The 17,840-nt window shown below is 40.1% G+C and overlaps 2 protein-coding genes across 2 annotated transcripts in view; both read left to right on the forward strand.

The window, feature by feature from the left end:
* The window catches only part of ECPAS (Ecm29 proteasome adaptor and scaffold), a 424,259-nt gene that overhangs the window by 317,455 nt on the left and 88,964 nt on the right, over positions 1-17,840 (forward strand). The gene's annotated exons all lie outside the window — the stretch shown is intronic.
* The window catches only part of MUSK (muscle associated receptor tyrosine kinase), a 55,484-nt gene continuing 44,165 nt past the window's right edge, over positions 6,522-17,840 (forward strand). The window contains exons 1-5 of the mRNA XM_068175921.1: positions 6,522-6,689; positions 10,646-10,772; positions 13,959-14,110; positions 15,520-15,647; positions 16,134-16,275. Of these exons, the coding sequence (XP_068032022.1) occupies positions 6,593-6,689; positions 10,646-10,772; positions 13,959-14,110; positions 15,520-15,647; positions 16,134-16,275 (646 nt within the window). The 5' untranslated portion in view covers positions 6,522-6,592. The remainder of the gene's footprint in view (positions 6,690-10,645; positions 10,773-13,958; positions 14,111-15,519; positions 15,648-16,133; positions 16,276-17,840) is intronic.

Genomic DNA, 17,840 nt, shown 5'->3' on the forward strand with positions numbered 1-17,840 from the left:
GTCATAAATGCCACATGCTCTGCAGAACCTGCTGAAGGTTCTTCTTGCTGTCGAGCTTTCTTCCCTAGGCTTATACAGCATGTGCAAACTCCCATACCTATCCCTCTTTTGTAGCATCTTATGGGCTCCTGAACACCCTCCTCTCACCCTTTGTGCCTCAAATGCTTTTTCTGCTGGGCTGTTAAATCTGCATAAGGGCACAGAACGCCACTGTGGTACCTGCAGAAAGCACTGTTCTGGCTGCAGTCCCCCTGCAGGAGCCTATTGTCCTTGGGCAATTGTATGTTGCTAAGGATGTTTCCTTGAGGCTTCTGGTTCTCCTCCCATTTCTTCCCTCACATCATCTGGATATCACTTTTGTAGTGTTTGCTCTTAAATGTGCTGAATGTATTGGGTGTGTCTTTGGACCATGATCTGCCATTTGATTGAGGGGACATACTCACTTATACTGCTGTGCTAGTTATTGTGCTCCCAGATAATACACAGCAATGTTTAAATAGCTGCCAATGTGACTTCTGTAGCAGGTAGACATTGAGATGATCCAAAATGCCATAGCCAGGAATGCCTCATTGAGTGAAGTTCACACTGGGACCTGATCTCTTCTGTGCAAGCCTCTCTCTGACTGGGATGTCACCAAGGATTATGGCTTCAAATGAGCAGCAGGTGAACTCTGAGTAAAAAAGATCACAGGCAACATTCTGCTCTCAGTTACACTCCATTGACGTCAATGGGGTTGCCTGGGGTGAGCTCAGAGCAGAATTTAATTTCTCATTTTTAATATGTATAGCCAAAGCCCCTAAAAATTACTTTCAGCATATAGCACAGTGTCTCAAAACTCCTCAGCTACTTATGCTGTAAAGTTCTTCTTCCTATCAGAGCAACAGGAAAGAACTATCTTGTCTGGAAAAAGACGGTGGAGCTGTTTTGCATGTTTTGCATGCTGCCCACATTCAGTGAAAGGAAAGGGGATAGGATGCCCCTGGGACCTGTGTGTTGCACACCTCTTGCAGCCACTCATGGCAACCTGCCATCAGCTGGCAGGATGCAGCAGCTCCATTTCAGGTGTCCTGTTCCATTAGCAGACAAGCTATTGCATGGGTGCAGGTACTTCTGAAACTTGAGTGTTTCCTCATATCACACCCCTATGTTGTAACACCTCTTGGATCCCAGTTGGATGCAGAGAGATGTTGTGAGTTTCAGAGGTGTCATGGTGATGGAAGGAAAAGGTATTTACAGGCCTATGAGTCTATGATCACTCAGGACACTTGATTTCTACACTGTGTACAGGACCACAATCTTTCACTTGAAGCCTGCTGTGCTAGAAGCTGTATGTTTGAAATCAAGCTGGTTGTTTGCTTTTAACATGCCTATAAACTCTCACTGCTTGCCTTTTGCTCCTCCAGAATCTAAAACAGCAATCAAGAAGAGCAAATAATGACAGACAAAATCTGAAAATTCAACATTTATTGATCTGACACATGAGATATCATATACGTTTATTTCATTATGCTTTTCTTTGGTTTTAGCTTAAATTGTTTTAAAGAGATGTTGACAATAATTAAAATAATACTCACAGGAGTTCTGATATGAAATAAATTTTATTTTGTAGTGACTATATTTTTGCAGTAACTGCCAATATTACTGCCAGATCAAGCTAACGTTTTATTTTTTTCTTGGTGAGAGTGAGATATTACAAGGTGCAGTATTCTGGGATCAAAATCAATGGGATATATTAAGTCCCTAATGTATTCCTGATGTGAAACACTTCCTTATTTCTGCAAAAAGGGACCCCATAGGTAGATGCTCTCCTTCATGTGGCTCCTATGGCCTGGAAATCCACACTGGGTACCTCCTTTCCCAGTTCCCTGAGCAGGGGTTAGTAAGAGCTCTGCTATAACTATATCTAAATGCAGGTCTTGTTTCTCACTTGCTGGGCTGTGATACCATGTGATGGAGAGCAGGTCTTTTGTGTTAGCAGCCATCCTGGTCCCTAGATTGCACTCTTCCAATAGCAAGCACAGGATAACAGACTGAAACCAGAAACTAAGGAGCAAGGGTCATAAATTTTTGTGGCAACTCTCTCTGGGGAAGCAGGACATCTCTGTCCCACTCCTGTCCAGCACCATGACAGAGTTATCCTCTGAGAGGAGAGGGTTATCGAGGGTGGGGGGTCTTTCCCTGTGTTAAGGTGTGGGGCTGGACAACATTGGCAGCTACTGAAATAGGAGGCAGATCTCCCAGCAGAGGAATTAGTTTTATATATTACAAAATAACTGCATTCAGCTCACCCTCTGTGCTATATATGCTGTGCACAGCTAGCTAGGTGCATGACAAGGGTTATTTCTCTTTCTTTACATTCTTTACATTATTCCACCACACTAACTACATCTCATAACCCTACATAATTTTGCCCCACCACAAAACATAGTATGGCATCTTAGATTGTCCTTAGTACTGTCAGATACTGTCAGCTGAAAAATTATAGGTGAGTTTATAGAAAGATGATTCAAGAAATTAATGCAAATTTTAGGTTTCCCAAATGCCACAAAATCTCAAGAGAATAAAAGAGGATTATTTTAGATTGAGACATCAGAACTTAGTAAGTGTTGAAATATTAGTAGGCGACCAGAGATTGGTCCAGATGGCTGAGGGCAGAGGCCGAGCCAAGTGTGTCTGAAACCCTCAAATTTAAACATTAAGTGGGCCTTTGGGAAGGGTCTGTGTTTCTTGAATAACTTTAGAGAAAAGCCTTTCTTTCACCTTGACAATTAAAAAGTTAAAACACTAAACAAAAAAGCGTCAAGTGCAGGGTAAAGAACAGCAGTAGTACAGCTCACTCCTTTACATATTACACTGAGTACAGCATTTGCTGTTCTGACACAAGCAACAGTACCTTGCTGGCCACATGTGTGTTGGAGATTGAGTTGAATCCCTTGGAGCTGGTGGCTACATGAGTTGCTTCAACTCAGGATCACTATAAACAAGTAACTTGCACTGTGCAATAAGAGAATTAAAAGGATGTTTATCTCCTCCCTTATGCTGGCATGCATTGTCAAAGATGCTTTTTCCATGTCAGACACCCAGGAGCTTGTGCTGCCTGTAGGTACTGCTGGCAAAGTGGGCAAGGTGGTGTGGGAGGAGTGGTGTGACCATAACTCTATGACAATGTGACCTTGATTCATTTCTGCGTAGAAAAGCCCCAAAATGGGTTTCACTGTCAAATGTTTCGTCAAAATGCTATCTGAGAGGTCAGCAGCTTTAAGGCAGGAAGCAGCAAGGGTGCATCAGGCATCACGGTGGTACATGCGGGACATGTGCATGCAATCCGTCTGAAGGGAAGACCACACAGTACATCCTTCTCATCTTTCTGCTGGCTGGAAGAGGGCAGCATGGGAATTGAAAACCACTTGTCTTCTGTGTCTGTATACATTGCTATCTTGGCAGGTTAGGGCATGCTCATTTTCTGGCTTACCTTCAGCAATACACAAACAATCCAGGAGGTTCTTGGAAAGTATTATCACTTTCTCATACAAGAGGTGGAAAGGCCAATGACAAAGGGTGTGGAATTTCACCTCCTACCAACAATGAATCTTTGAAAAGTTGTTGTGTCCAGGAGAAGTGCCTGAGAGCTGGAAGAAAGCAAATGTCACCCAGTTAAAGGGCAAGACGTGTGATCCAGGGATCTACAGGCCAGTCAGCCTCACCTCAATCTGAGGTCAGGCAAGTCAATCACTACTCAGGCTGGGTTAGTGCTGACTTGCATTGTTTCAGTGTAAATCACAAGATGCTTCGGTGATTAGGACTACTGCCAAAGCAATTTTATTAAGTCTCTCTATCTGCCTGGAGATTCTCCTGGAAATACCTGTCCTAGCTTGTCTACTTGGATGAACATGTAGGACTACCTGGGGAGAAGACATCCCAAAGGGTGATGTGGGAGAAAAGGTAGTTTTCAAATAATTCAGTGGTCAAATTATGTCACATTAGCATGCAAAACTGTCAAACTCCAGCAGAATACTTGGGAGAAGGAGGGAAGCATACAGAGGTGTACATAAAAAAGGTCCAGCATGGTTCTGTCCTGCAAACAGTTTCCACTCATCATAGTGGTGAAATATCAAGCAATTGACTGCAAGACAATTATCTCTTCTGCCAGCTCTAACAAATTACTACTTTCTTTACATTTATGCATTTATTTCAAAATACTGTATTTGTCACTTCACAAACAGTTTGCAGTGAGAAAAAATGCTAGCTAGGGAATGAACACAACTTGTGTACTGAACTTCATGAACTGACTTCTTTGGAGTGTTTGAAGTGCAGAGAGGTAAGCAGAAATCCATGGGAGCAAAGCTTCTCCCACAACATCTGGAAGCTGGGGACTGGACTTCTCGTTATTGTGTAGGCTGCTGGGACCTCATCTCAGCAGAAGCCTTGGGGCATGACTATAAGAAACAACATATGTAAATACAATTATCTGTAAACTGCATGCATCTCAGCTTTGTTAGGAAAAACCCTAAGCATAACAGCCAATAAGCAACAAACTCATAACCCCATGAGTAAAAATTAAAAATGCATTTTACTTTTGTAAGTTAAGCTTGGAAAATACTTGGAATCAAAGAAGGCTTGGTGTCACCAACATTTGATTATCACTGATTTCACTGCAAAATCATAGAAACATCTTTCCATGATAGGCATGGATGACCACCAGCTTCCCATCTATATTGTATGTTAGTTGTGTGGCATGTGTAGCTGTAGATGGTGTACCTTTGCCCATGTATCCTCTCTACTCTCATGCACTGAGTAAATTTACATCCTTTCAGTTTAGAATAGTGGAGCTCATTGTGATCCTTAATTAAAATATATGAAGTAGAGGAAATGAGAGACTAAGAGTACTGTGGTAATCCCCAAAATGCAAAGGCATTATTAGCATTTAACAGCCATTTCTGGCAGTGACATTTCTAGATGCTGCAATTGGCAAATAAAAGGGAAATATTAATTTCTGCACTTATATGGATGGTGCAGTTTCAAAGCCCTTGTAACACATTCCAAACAGGAATCCAGCAATGCAAAGGTCAAGTTCCTTCATGAACAGAATTTTACCCTAAAAATCCAAGATGCATTTCTATGGAGCATTTTAATTGGATATGTCTGGACTTACACAAAAGAAATATTCGTAACTTCAGCCATTAATCAGTATTTCTCTGTTCCCAGGTAGGATTATTGTTGTTTCATCATCATCTTCTTGTTTTGCTTTTTTGTCATTGCTATCTCCAGAATTTTTGGAATATCTTTAGCATCTTCTGTGACTGTTTCTGCCTTTATTCATCTTCAGAGGAACACTTGTCTAGAGATCCTTGTTCTTCATCAACAATGGCATGTCCCTAAAGTAACATTGCTATTGTAAAGCCATGCCAAACCATAGGGATTCACACATTCTGCACTGGTCAGTTTTACTCCATTTGCTCCTCAGAAGAAGCACTGCTGAACCATATATGTTCATTGCAGAAATGACTGTTTAGAAGCGGTTTAAGTCAAGAGTTTCAGCAAATAAAGGAAATTCCAGAGATCTCAAAGTACCTTTTACTGTGATGTGTTATGACTGCACATTTGCTTCCTCAAACCATGTAGTTTAGTGCAAACCTCTTATCTGATAAAATGATAAAAAATGTGCAGAGTCATGTTCCAAGAGGATCATCATCAATTAGGTTCTTCCTGGACTGATTATTCATCTTTTTCCCTGCTCATGCAGATATTGCCCCCGCATCAGCCTTTCCACAGTGGTAAGCCTCTTTGCTCTTCATATAAATATTTATGTTGGAAAAACAGGCAGTACAAATTACTTGACATTTTTGGAAAATGTAACATAGGCTTTTGTGGTAGGATGGGGCAAGACAGAGTGAGTCAGAAGATCTTGATTCTGATGTTTCTTTAAGTCTTCCTAGAAAATAAGTGTTGATTGTCTGTCTTTCATCTTAGGCAGAGACCTGGTGGTTAACAAGATATTTCTGGAGATTAAACCCCACTGTCATATTTCCCTACAGAAAAACACTTTTAGTCATCAATGCCAACCTCTTCTGCTCCAGCAAATGCATCTGGTAAGAAAATAAATACTATCAGCAGGGCAACAGGTGGCATATTACAGCCAATCTTCAAAGGTTATAATAAGAGGGAGTATGTGTGAGTGAGAGGAGAAAAACTAGAAAAGAGGGGGACTAAGATGAAGGAAAAGGCAATGGCAAGCATTTTTTTCCTACTATTGTGCTTACAGTGTGCTGGAATAAAGTTCTGGTGACTTTGCAACACTGGGGTAGGGTACTGCCCTGGAAATACATTTTCCCATTGTACTGTTCTCTGTTTGCTTAGAAGGAATTCAGAAGAGATTTGCTTTCTCTTGTTTCATGAGCCCCACGCTTTCACACTGACCAAAGTGGATACACACCAGCTGGCCACGTCCATCACCACCACTGGGTGGGAGAATTCCTGATTATACTTAGATCCCTCAGACCCCACTCTGTCACTTGCAGAGAAGCTCTGCTTGCACACTGCTTCCGAAATGCAGCAGGCTGGCAAGTCTGCACGCCTTGCCTGAAGGAGCTGGATGCCTTCTGGATCAAACATGAATGACCTGCTGAAGGTGCTCCTGGTGCACGTCCTTACCCTGGCAGCCCTCAGCTTGGCTGAGACACTTCTGAAAGGTTTGCTTTTTCCCTGCTCTTCTTCTGCCATTTGCTGATGGAGGTTTTGCAAAGGGGAAGGTGTCTCTGCTATCAGGAGGGTGGATGGTGCTGTAGCATTCTCAAAAAAGACAAAAATGGTCTGCTTTCAATGGTCACTTCGCTACTCTTAAAAGGGTAGCAGTGAAAATATTCTCATATTTGTGTTTGGAATTGAATTCTTTGTCTGTGAAGAGCACATAGTCCATTGTAATAGGCAGGGGAGACCTTTGAGTTCAGCTTGGGTGGGATGTAAATTTCCCATGTGAAAGGAAGCTCAGAAGTGTTAATGGCTGGTAGCACCAGCTGCTGCAGAGCGCAAGATTTGTTGTGTTCAGCACACCTGTATAGGTTTGTAAGTATATAAAACTTCAAAAGAAATAAATATCTATGGTGTCTTTACAAAAAATATGATTATAAGTACAAATATGCACAGTTTATTATAGCATATAACATAGAAGTTATCGAAGTTATCATACCTTCTTTCTCTCTTGTGTGCATACATGCATGTGGGCATATACTCACATACTTTTAGCTAACAAAAGAATTGGTAAAAAAATCTGTCTAGAAAAGTCTTTGAGGTACAAAATGCAACCATGGTACCATTCTGGATGTACCATTTGGTAAACCTGAGGACAACAATTTTTGCTGAATGATGATTCAGAATTACAATTCAACACTCTTGAAATTCAATGCTTACTACAAATTTTGCAGCTTCAGGAAAACAAAATGAAATCTTAAGGGGAATGCCAATATTCACATGTTAGGCCAACTTTGCTGGTCTTGCAGGGCTATGCTTTTACAATTGTTAGTCAGGTTATTCCCAAAATGAAAAAAAAAAGTATCTTCTTTATAAATATTTTGAAATAAAAATATTAGTATATTCCTAAGGTACTGAAGTAAGTTTGTGAACTTTACATTTTTAAATATTGTGGTAAGATAAGTGGTATTGGAGTAACAAGAAAACCAAAGAGGATAGGAATAGATTTTTTTCTGGTGTCACAGTGTAATGAATAGATACATTTCCTTTTCTAGGACATCACAGCTGAGCTTTTTTTTTACGATACGAACTGCAGTTTCTCCAGGTCTCTGCAATGTTGCAGAGGGACTGGTTCTGTTTTCTGTATTGTTTTGTTTACCTGGCTGGTCTGGTTTCAAAAGTGTGAATCCAAATCCAAAGCCAACATTTGGAAGCTTCTGGTGGGCTGGGGACAGAAGGGGATTTGGCTTTCTTATGGTCCCGTGACCAGCCTTGGGTCATTTTTCTATCTCGGGAAACTGCAGCTGACATCCAAAAAATTGGCACCTGTGTGGCTTTACACATATATAGATTAATTTATTTTCAATTTATTTACAGCCACAAGGATACCTTAAAAATATCAAAAAGCCCCAGTATACGCACATGGAAAGGCCTGGCTCCATTTCTGTGTGATGATAGATATGTCTGTACATTGTTCAGATTTTATTTTCCTATGTTAAAATATGGTAATGCACACATCATGAATTTAGAGTGCCTTCTGGTGAAAACATGGACTGACACCAGCACCCAAACCATTTGAATGGCTTTTAGATGTAAGTACCATGTCAGCCATTTTGGAACTCCGTTGCTGCCTCACAAAATGACGGCAAGTCCCACTGCTCACTGTCCTTACTTGGGTTAAATATCACAAAGGTGAAAAGACCATAAGAGAAAATTATACATCCCTATTGTTGTCATTGTTTCTCTCTGAGGATGTAGAATTTGAGAAGGTAACTTTAAAGTTATTTGTTTTCCTTTTACGGTAGTGCTGCCAGTTTGGACACTATTTTCTTGCAAGCATGCGGCTTGATTCTGCCCAAAAAGCTGTGTGCTGGCTTTCAAAAGGTACCAGGTCAAACTGTGTCTATGCAATATTCTGTCATCTATTGAATAAAAGACACACTTAAAAGTATGTAACTGTTTCTAGAGAATTTATTTAATATAGAAACTTGACAGGTCTTGTTTGCCCAAAGAACAAAATACTGTCAGTATGCATACCAGCTCTCAGTACAAATGTAGTTTTATTACTTGTGGGAGTGGCTGTGCTTATCATTACAACAGTTATAAAACTGGTTGTTTTGAATTATTATTACTGTAAAATTTTGCATTTCTCAGGGTTAGAAAAGCATCCTTCCAGAGATTGAGGAATGTGGACAACAGCAACAAAACCATACTATATAAAATTATATTGCAAAACTCTGGGGTTAATGCCATTAAACCCCAATAAATTTTGTCATGAAATAGCAACGTCTCATTTAAAGTAGACAGGATAACCATTGGTAGGGGTTATTCTCCTAAGGCAACCTTCAGTAGTATCAAAATGAAGACTTTATAGAAGTTTTCCATTTGGTTTCACTGGCATAGGATTCATCTGGGGAGCAATACAGATGAATATTTCTCTTTAATGTGACCCAAAATGACCTAATAAAGTGATGTATGATACAATTTGAAGCAGTGATCTTAAACAATAAACTTGTCACAGACTTGTTCTAAATGAAGTTTCATCCATATAACCTTTAGAGCTATCTTAGATGTAGTTTTGAGATTTACGTAAGTATAGTCATGATTATTAATCAATTATATGATTGAAAGTCATACAATCTAAAAATATTATTGAGGCAAATTCATTCTAATGAAACATCAAAAGCGTTTAGAGTTTTACATAAACCTGAGAGTGGAAGCTGGTCCTTTCTTCCTCTAGCTTCATTCCTGCAGAACTCCAAAGACATTCTAATTTTGACTTCCATGTAAATTGAAAAAGGATTAAGGTATTGACTTTCTATTATTCTCAGTCACTTAAATCTGAATGTCTTATCTTTTGCCCATTCCTTAGGGAGGGAAGGGTAAAATGGATATAGTTTATTTTTTGCCTGAATTTGAATCTCATTGTACTATGGAGGGCCAGTAGATACACAGCAGTTGGAATTCTCTGTGAAAAAATAATGGGCCAGTAACTGCTATGCTTAGAGAGGAACGGGAAGACTTCTGAATCCATGATATATTTTCAAGGTTGTGTTTCAGGAATGTAGTAAAAACTAGTTTATCTCAGCACAGTTGTTAGTGAAATCCACTCCAACCAATATGGATGTGTGTCTCTTGCAACCATTGATCAAGACATTCAAGTGTTTTTGGAGGCAGTGGCTGCAATTAATAACATGAGCAGGGAAAGCGAGTGGCTAGGCTTATGCTTTGATCCCTTCCAGCTGTGCTTCAAGTCTTTCACCAGAGCAATGGCAAATGTTTCTAAAGATACATTAAAGTAATGTATGACTACAGGTCTATGATAATAAGCATTAGACATAGCTATTAAACTTCTAACTCTCACACTTCTTGGTTAGAAAATGTGAGAAAACAAGAATGTGTCCTAGACATGACACAAATCTGAATGATCTGAATGGTCTTTGTAAGCCTGGCTTAGAAAAATACCTTGCTATACAATGGGTTTGGTGTTTGTATATAACAGGGTTTTTTTTGTTTTTTTTTTTTTTTTTAAGATTAATAGTTGAGTGAATAAATCCTGTAATAATGACAAAAAAGCCCACACCTCATGCACTAATAAGGAGGCACTCTTCCCACTCCAGGGGGAGGTCAGCTTGCCTTCAATTTGTGTGCTGCCCCTTGCACTTCCAGCCTGTGCAATGCCACCCTTGTAGCAGTGGGACAGCCTCACCTGTGTCCTTGAAGTTTGCTCACCTATTGCTGTGAGTCTTGAGGAAGAGGTGGGTCAGAAACACAGGATGCACTGAGCTTGTTGGAGCTTGGTTTGCTCTGTTTTGCATCTTATGGAGAGACCTCAAAGGAAAATGCCATTGAGTGACCCTGCAGGGACATGGCTCCCTCCACCAAAGGTGTTTGGCAGGCTGTGTAACTCTCTCCAGTAGGCACCAGAAGGCGTTCTCATTTTCCCTTCTTCACACAGCTCCCTTGATCAGCACTCCTCTGGAAACAGTGGATGCCCTGGTGGAAGATGTTGCCAAATTTGTCTGCGTAGTGGAGTCATATCCTGAGCCGGAGATTACATGGACACGCAACAGCATTCCCATCAGGTAGGGAGCAGCACCAGCCCTCACCAGCACCTTCTGCCAAAATTGGCAGTGCTTCCTTTCATGATACAGGAGATATCTGGAAATATAAAAATGGGTCTGTGGCAGGAGAGAGAATGAGTGGCTGTAATTATTTAGGATTCTCTATTTCCAAGGGAGTGGTAAGAGCACTTGGGAGTTGCTCTTACACCTTTACACACTTGAGCTTGCAGAGAGTTGGTTTCTGCTGCAAGGAGTTTTCTCTCCAGCTTCAGACAATTCAATCTGCTCTCTTCCTTATTTTATGCATTTATAAAGGAGGAGGATGCTGTATAATATTTAAAAGGAGCTTAGCAGGACTTGTTGTCTGTCTCAATGTTCTTGGAAACTTTGCATGAAAGGGGCTGTGCTGTGCCATTCTTGTTTGTTTCTAGCTCTGGATCTGGAAATTGTCTTCTCATTGTTATGCACTGTCAGACATCAACCACCAGGCATCAAGATGTCAACAAAGAAAACAGCCTTCTGGAAGTGTGGAAATATATTATGGAAGTTGCTACCATTGTTTTTACTCTTTTACTGTAGACAGGTTTCTACAAAATAAACTGTACTTGATCTTCTAGCTCTGAAATCACATTACATCTGCCACACGGCTTTGCATCAGTTTCTCATTCTAAATGGCTCTAAGTGACTTCCTCTGTGAGGGGAAAATGCAGCACAACACAACTTTGTGTTATATAGTCAATACATGGCCTCCACAGGAGATGTGTATGTTAGGCAGATGGTCACCTGGAGCATGGTTCTCACTATTGTGGTGAAACATCCAAAAAGCTTTTGAACCACTGGCATAGAAGGCTCCGAATAAGTCAGCAGCAGAAGGAGATCTCACTGCTTGGAAAACTGCTTTTGAGTAGGGCAAAGCAGAAATTTACAAATATGAATATAGGCCTTCAGAAATATTTTTTTCATTGTCTTCAATCTCAGCAAAATTTGACCCTAATCTTCTGACCCTGGCTTTGTTCCAGCATGGAGGTCTATAGATGTTATTTCCAAATCAGGTCACCTTTCTCCTAATTCCTTCCCCATTGGTGACATCATGACTGAAAATCAAAGCAGGGAGAGAAAACCATCCATAAAGGACTGTATCTTTCTCTCCTCATGTCTTTAAAATGATCAATCTCCATACGTTCTAAGATAATTTGAAATCCAGATCATTTATCATCTCAATCCTCTCTTCCAGAAGCCCAGCACATCATTCTTAAAGCCATTCCACTTCCTCTCTGAGACACAGTGCTTTTAACAAAATGGAAAATAGAGATAGAAACACCTCTTCTGGTAAGACTATAGAGCTCAGGTGCTTCATCCCTTTACTGGGACTTCTGAAGCAGCATTAAGAACAGCAAACATTTCATTTCACAAGGTATTAACATTCAGTACTGCTGGATACAAACGCTCAGACCAAAGACCCAGGAAAAAATAAGCTGAATATATTTGTTACTTTCTAAAAACTCAGATGAAAGTTTGCTCAGTGGAAAAGCATCAGATCAGAAGATGATTTTTTTCTGAAAAAAAACCCATATAAATGTATTTCTGTGCCTCTGTGTGTGTGTGTGTGTGTACCAAACTTCAAAGGGCCTATATATTGAAAGCAATTAATATCAGTTATTTAATTTCCAAAATTTTCTTCTCTTGCCAAGGTCCCAGCATCCTGGACAGACAGCAAGATTAACCTTCAAAACAAAACAATATATAAAATTTCAGCTTTGATGGGAACTGAGCCAGGGCACAGAATACAGTCATCACTAGTCTTCTTGATAAGCCTTTCCTTTTGACATCAAAACTTGTGCAAGTAAATCAGCAGGTGCCCTGTGCTGAGTGAAATGGTTATCTGTCCCATCTTCCAGAAAAGGGCTGCCCACAATGAGCCTTCCTTAGGACAAGAAGGAGACAGAGTCGGCATGTCTTTTACACTGTGGATGACTCCATGGCACTCCTTCTTCCCACTTTGGAAAAGAGGAGGGAGATGTAATACTGAGAGGTGCAGTGCTGTTGAAAGGAAATACATGCCTAAAACATCATAATGGTACATTTCGATTAGTCAATGACTACTGTACAATTTTTAACAGTAAAAGTCAAAACCTGACATATGTAGTGGTCAGATATTTGTGATTGCTTGAGACAAAATCCCCAGGTCAGAACCCTTTTTCCACGGTTCATTAGAATCAAATGAAGGTGCTTCCAAAAGCATCAATAAAGTTGTGAAAAAAAACACAAAAAAATTTACTATTAGTAGTGTCTATTTATACTATTTCTTTATATTTATCATAGCTTTGCAATGAAAATCAATGCCTCAGCTTTCTGATTTCTCATCTTTCTTTCTGATTTCCCTAGCTCTCACACTTGAATATGCACATCCCCCCCTACTCACATACAACACTTCTTTTGTCATGCTCATATATGAAATTGGTCTTTGCTCCACAGACTTCATTACAATATCTTGTATTTTTGTTGCTCCAGTTTCAGGGCTTCCTTCAGTTTTTTAAATATCCAGGTTAAAGCGTGCTGTCATGAAACTATAGCTATCTTTGAATCCTCTAACTTTCAGATGGCTTCAGCACATATCTTTGCTTGTTTGTTGGTTTAGTGTTTTCTTTTTGAAAACAAATAGACAAAACTACTCCAGGAGGTAGACACAAAAGTTCATGGTTTTTGGTTTGTGTTTTTTTCCACAACTTAAAAAATATTTCCAACACCCAAAAACACCCAACTTTTTTTCTTTTTTTTTTTTTTGTTTTGTTTTTCCTGAAGAACAAAAAACAATTTTAAACAATTTCAGCTCTAGTTCCTATGTAAGCATCTTTCTCTTACACTGAACAATGATACCTAAAACAGGACCCAGCTGGAACAGATTATTTGTGCTCATGCCTGTCCTTGGCCAGTCAAAACCCCAAACATGATGCCTGCAAATTTTACCAATGTCTGGGTGGAGGAAGAATTGCCACTGCACTAGTGACAGTCAGGAACTGCATGATCTAGTGAGAAACTGAATCTTGAGTCTGAACTCAGCACTTTCAGCACCTTCTCATCTTGTGGGTTGAAAATCAAAGGTAGAGCTTATTGCCATTTGTAGTGACATCAGAAGTCTTCATATTTGAATGCAATTCCCTTTCTCTGTCCCTGGTTGTTCCTGACAATCCGTGCTGTGCCCTGCAGGCTGTTCGACACACGGTACAGCATTCAGAGGAACGGGCAGCTTCTGACCATCCTGAGCGTGGAGGACAGTGATGATGGGGTGTACTGCTGCACAGCAGATAACGGAGTTGGAGCAGCTGCGCAGAGCTGTGGGGCTCTCCAGGTGAAAATGCGTAAGTGGGAATGCAATTTCTTCCTGACACCATGTGAGTGTTTAATTGAAAGCCTGAGCAGACTCCCATCTATGGTGACTGGGGATCCAAGTTCAGGGCAGAGACCCATGTTCCTGGGAAGCTGGGTTCAATTCTTTTAGTCAGAGACATGCCATATGGGAACTTACTATCACAACTTAATGCCGTTGTGATTATTTGCTTTGAATAACACACACTTGTTCTAAGATCAGAAGACAAAAACTTATGCTTTGAAGAATGCCCTTTGTGCAAAACTCTGTAAAAGAGGCACAATTTGATAGATTAGACCTCTACAGCAGTACTGCATAGGTCCCTGGTGAAGTTTAATTGTAACATTTCACAAATCAGATTTCTTCCTGAGGATGGCAAAATCAACTAAATTAATTTCAGATGCTCCCAATAGCAGTGTTGAATGATCTGGAGCACTATGTTGTAAATCTCTCCATCCCACATGGAAGGGAAAAGACTTGCTCTTGCAGAGAGATCCATATGTGCCAAACTCAGTAAACCTGAACTCACATGCCCAGAGTTATTTACACAAACGCTTTAAAAGGCAGCATAGGTATATTCTGGCTAAAGCATCTGTTTGTAGGAAAGGATTTGTCAGTGCCAATGGGATGACCCTCAAGGTCTGGTAATACTGGTACTCTGCATCGTCCTATTCACATGCAGGTGGTGGTCAGGGGATGATGCTCTCTGAAACTTGTTTTTCTGCTAGTTGATTATCATGCAAGGGCCTCAAAATGTCAACATATCCCAAAATACTGAGATAATAATATTTTATACTCTCAGCTCAGACTAAGGCAGGCCATGTTCTTTCAGTAAAATGAATTTAAATTTATCCCTCATTAACTTTAAGGGAGTTTGATGGCTTTTCTTTAAGGCTTGATTGTCCTTTTCACTTTCAGCATAATTATAAATCCTTCAGTTAAGGATATTAATTGCGTTTACATGCCCTTCTTGTTGAGCTAGAGGCAAACCTGGGTTAAAACTCTTTCAAAATCAATTCAATCCAGATCTGAGCTCTGAGACAAGACAGTGTTTACGCAGTGAAAAATGTCAGAACCTGGAATCCTAACATTCTTCAATACTGGAAATACTCTTATCTGAATTTGGATTTAAGCCCAGGCCCTAATTCAAATGACTGTCAAACTCCACTCAGGAAAACAAATAACCCATGCAAGTTAGCTGCTTTTGCTGCTTTTTAAACTGAATGCTGTGCTGAAGAAAGTTCTTTCTTACCAAATAGCTTCAAAACCAAGAAAGACTGCTTTATCTTTTAGCAATACATGGAAAAAGCCATAATTTTTTTTATGTCATTTCTGAATTTGCCTCATTCTATTATCTTGTAGCTTCATTTCAACTTTAATTTTTGGCTTTTAAAATTTTAGGACCCAAAATAACCCGTCCACCTGTAAATGTGGAAATAATAGAAGGATTAAAGGCTGTTCTTCCATGCACTACAATGGGGAATCCAAAACCTTCTGTTTCATGGGTCAAGGGAGAAACAGTTGTAAAGGTGAGTAGAGAATGGTTTTCAGTAATGCTGATTATTTGCTAAAGATACTGTGTTAAATATTAGCATTAGTTATAGTATTTGTAAATTCTAGTAGCTAGAAAGGAAGCATTTGGAAAATCCAGGGCTCATCTCATAAATATCTTCATTTGCAATAATTCTACATACGAACCAAATGTTCTCTGTGTATCTATATTTTATGTGATATATTCTTGTTACTACGTATGGCCAAATACTGAGGAAAGCACTTGTGAGTGTTCTCTTAAATAAGAGCTCTTTTGAAGCTATAATTCACTGATCTGCAAAAATAGCAATGAGTGAATGTGTCATGACAATGCTGAGCAGGATGAGCTGGCCGCAAATCCTTGAGTTGTAGGACATGTATAGTGTTCATGCATGTAAGCCCAAACTTTGTAAAGAGATTTTTGATGCTGTTTGTGTGCAGCCTGCACGTAGAGTCCTCATCTCAATGGCTCCTTCCTCTGGCAGGAGACTGCTCGCATTGCCGTCCTCGATTCTGGGAATTTAAGGATACACAATGTTCAGAGAGAAGATGCAGGACAGTATCGTTGTGTAGCCAAGAACAGTTTGGGCACAGCCTATTCAAAACCTGCAACTGTGGTAGTGGAAGGTGAGTGACTTTTTGAACCAGTCTCAAGCTCCATGTGCCAGCCCCTCGTGCATACCCAGCTAACTTGAATTAACCTGATATTGTCAAAACCACCCTAGAGGGTGATAAAAAAAGGAAAGGGAGAAGGAGAAGGAGAAGGAGAAGGAGAAGGAGAAGGAGAAGGAGAAGGAGAAGGAGAAGGAGAAGGAGAAGGAGAAAAGAACTTTTACCTTTGTGGACTTGAACATTTTCTGCCCACTAAATGAACACCAGATTGATTTTTCAGTTTCTGGTCCTTATGTACTCTGTGTCCAATTCTTAGTACAGAAGGTATTTGCTTTGTGGTGTGAACCACCACCAATTTCAAAGTGCTGTCAACGGTAGACAGGGGTACCAAATGTTGGCAACAAGGCATTCTATCTTCCTGAATCCTATACAAGAATTTGGTTTGGGCAAGGGCTTGTGGAGAGAGTGGGAGAAAGACTGATTTAGTAGATGAACAAATTTTTATTTCTGATTCAGGATGACTGCAATGCAGAAAGTAGAAAAGGGTCTTTATTTGCTTAGTAAGCTTCAAAATACTATTGCGAGTTACATTTGGCCTGGAGCTATCAGAAGTTAGTGTGCAATTCCGTTTCTAAGAGGAACATAGACTTCCTGCTGGGAGCAGTATCAGATATATTAGATCCAACTACACATTACTGTAGGTCTGCTGTTTTCCTAAAAAGTGCATGAATTTTTCAGGGTTTTTTTGTCCCTTTTTAGCATTTATTCATACAGACTGTTTATACTAGAAATTCCTTAAATTGCTTTAAAACAGGAAGGCAGCTATCCTTAACCTAGATTCAGAGTTGTACTTCTCCCTGGCTAAAAGTGATGAAGCAAACTGAAAACAGTTGGATCTTGATGTGAACAGCCTGAGTCCTGGGTTTGGCCCATATAATTGAGACAATGGGCAAAGGCTTGTCAAGAGTTCAACTTTGAATGGCAGATACTTGGTGCCATGAACACAAACGCTGAAGGGCCTCTGTCACTGCAATTCTTTGCTCCAGATCTGCCAAAGCAAGTTAGGAAATCTAAAAACAAGCTGTAATTGCACCAAAAATCCAGGCTGCTAAGGTTGATGGCTTGGTTTTCCTCCATCTCCAGAATTATGCAGTGGCCTGTTAATTCAAGGAGTGGCAAAATAAATCACAAATACCCTACTTGGTGTGTGTATGTGTGCTCTTTTTAAAAGGAAGAAGATTAGTTCCTAATTGATCAGTGGCAGGTCAATGCTCCCACACAAATTGTCCCCTCATGTTCCATTCATGTGTTGGGTGAACAAATAAATGCTGTCCTCCAGGCTCACCTTGGTTTCTCTGGTAGGACGCATGTATAATATACCTAATTTCAGGTGGTCACCCAGACTAGACAGACACATGTTTGGGTTATATTTTTGGCTTCCAAAATCCAGAGGTATTAATCCTGACTTAGTACATAGAGTGAACTGCGCAGGATCCATTTGTTCAAACTGACAACAACATTCGTAATCCTGACACAGCATCTTGCTGTGCATACAAATCCCTTTCCCTCATAGTATTTTA

This window comes from Anomalospiza imberbis, chromosome Z (genome assembly GCF_031753505.1).
Source record: "Anomalospiza imberbis isolate Cuckoo-Finch-1a 21T00152 chromosome Z, ASM3175350v1, whole genome shotgun sequence".
NCBI classification, from domain to species: Eukaryota; Metazoa; Chordata; class Aves; order Passeriformes; family Viduidae; genus Anomalospiza; species Anomalospiza imberbis.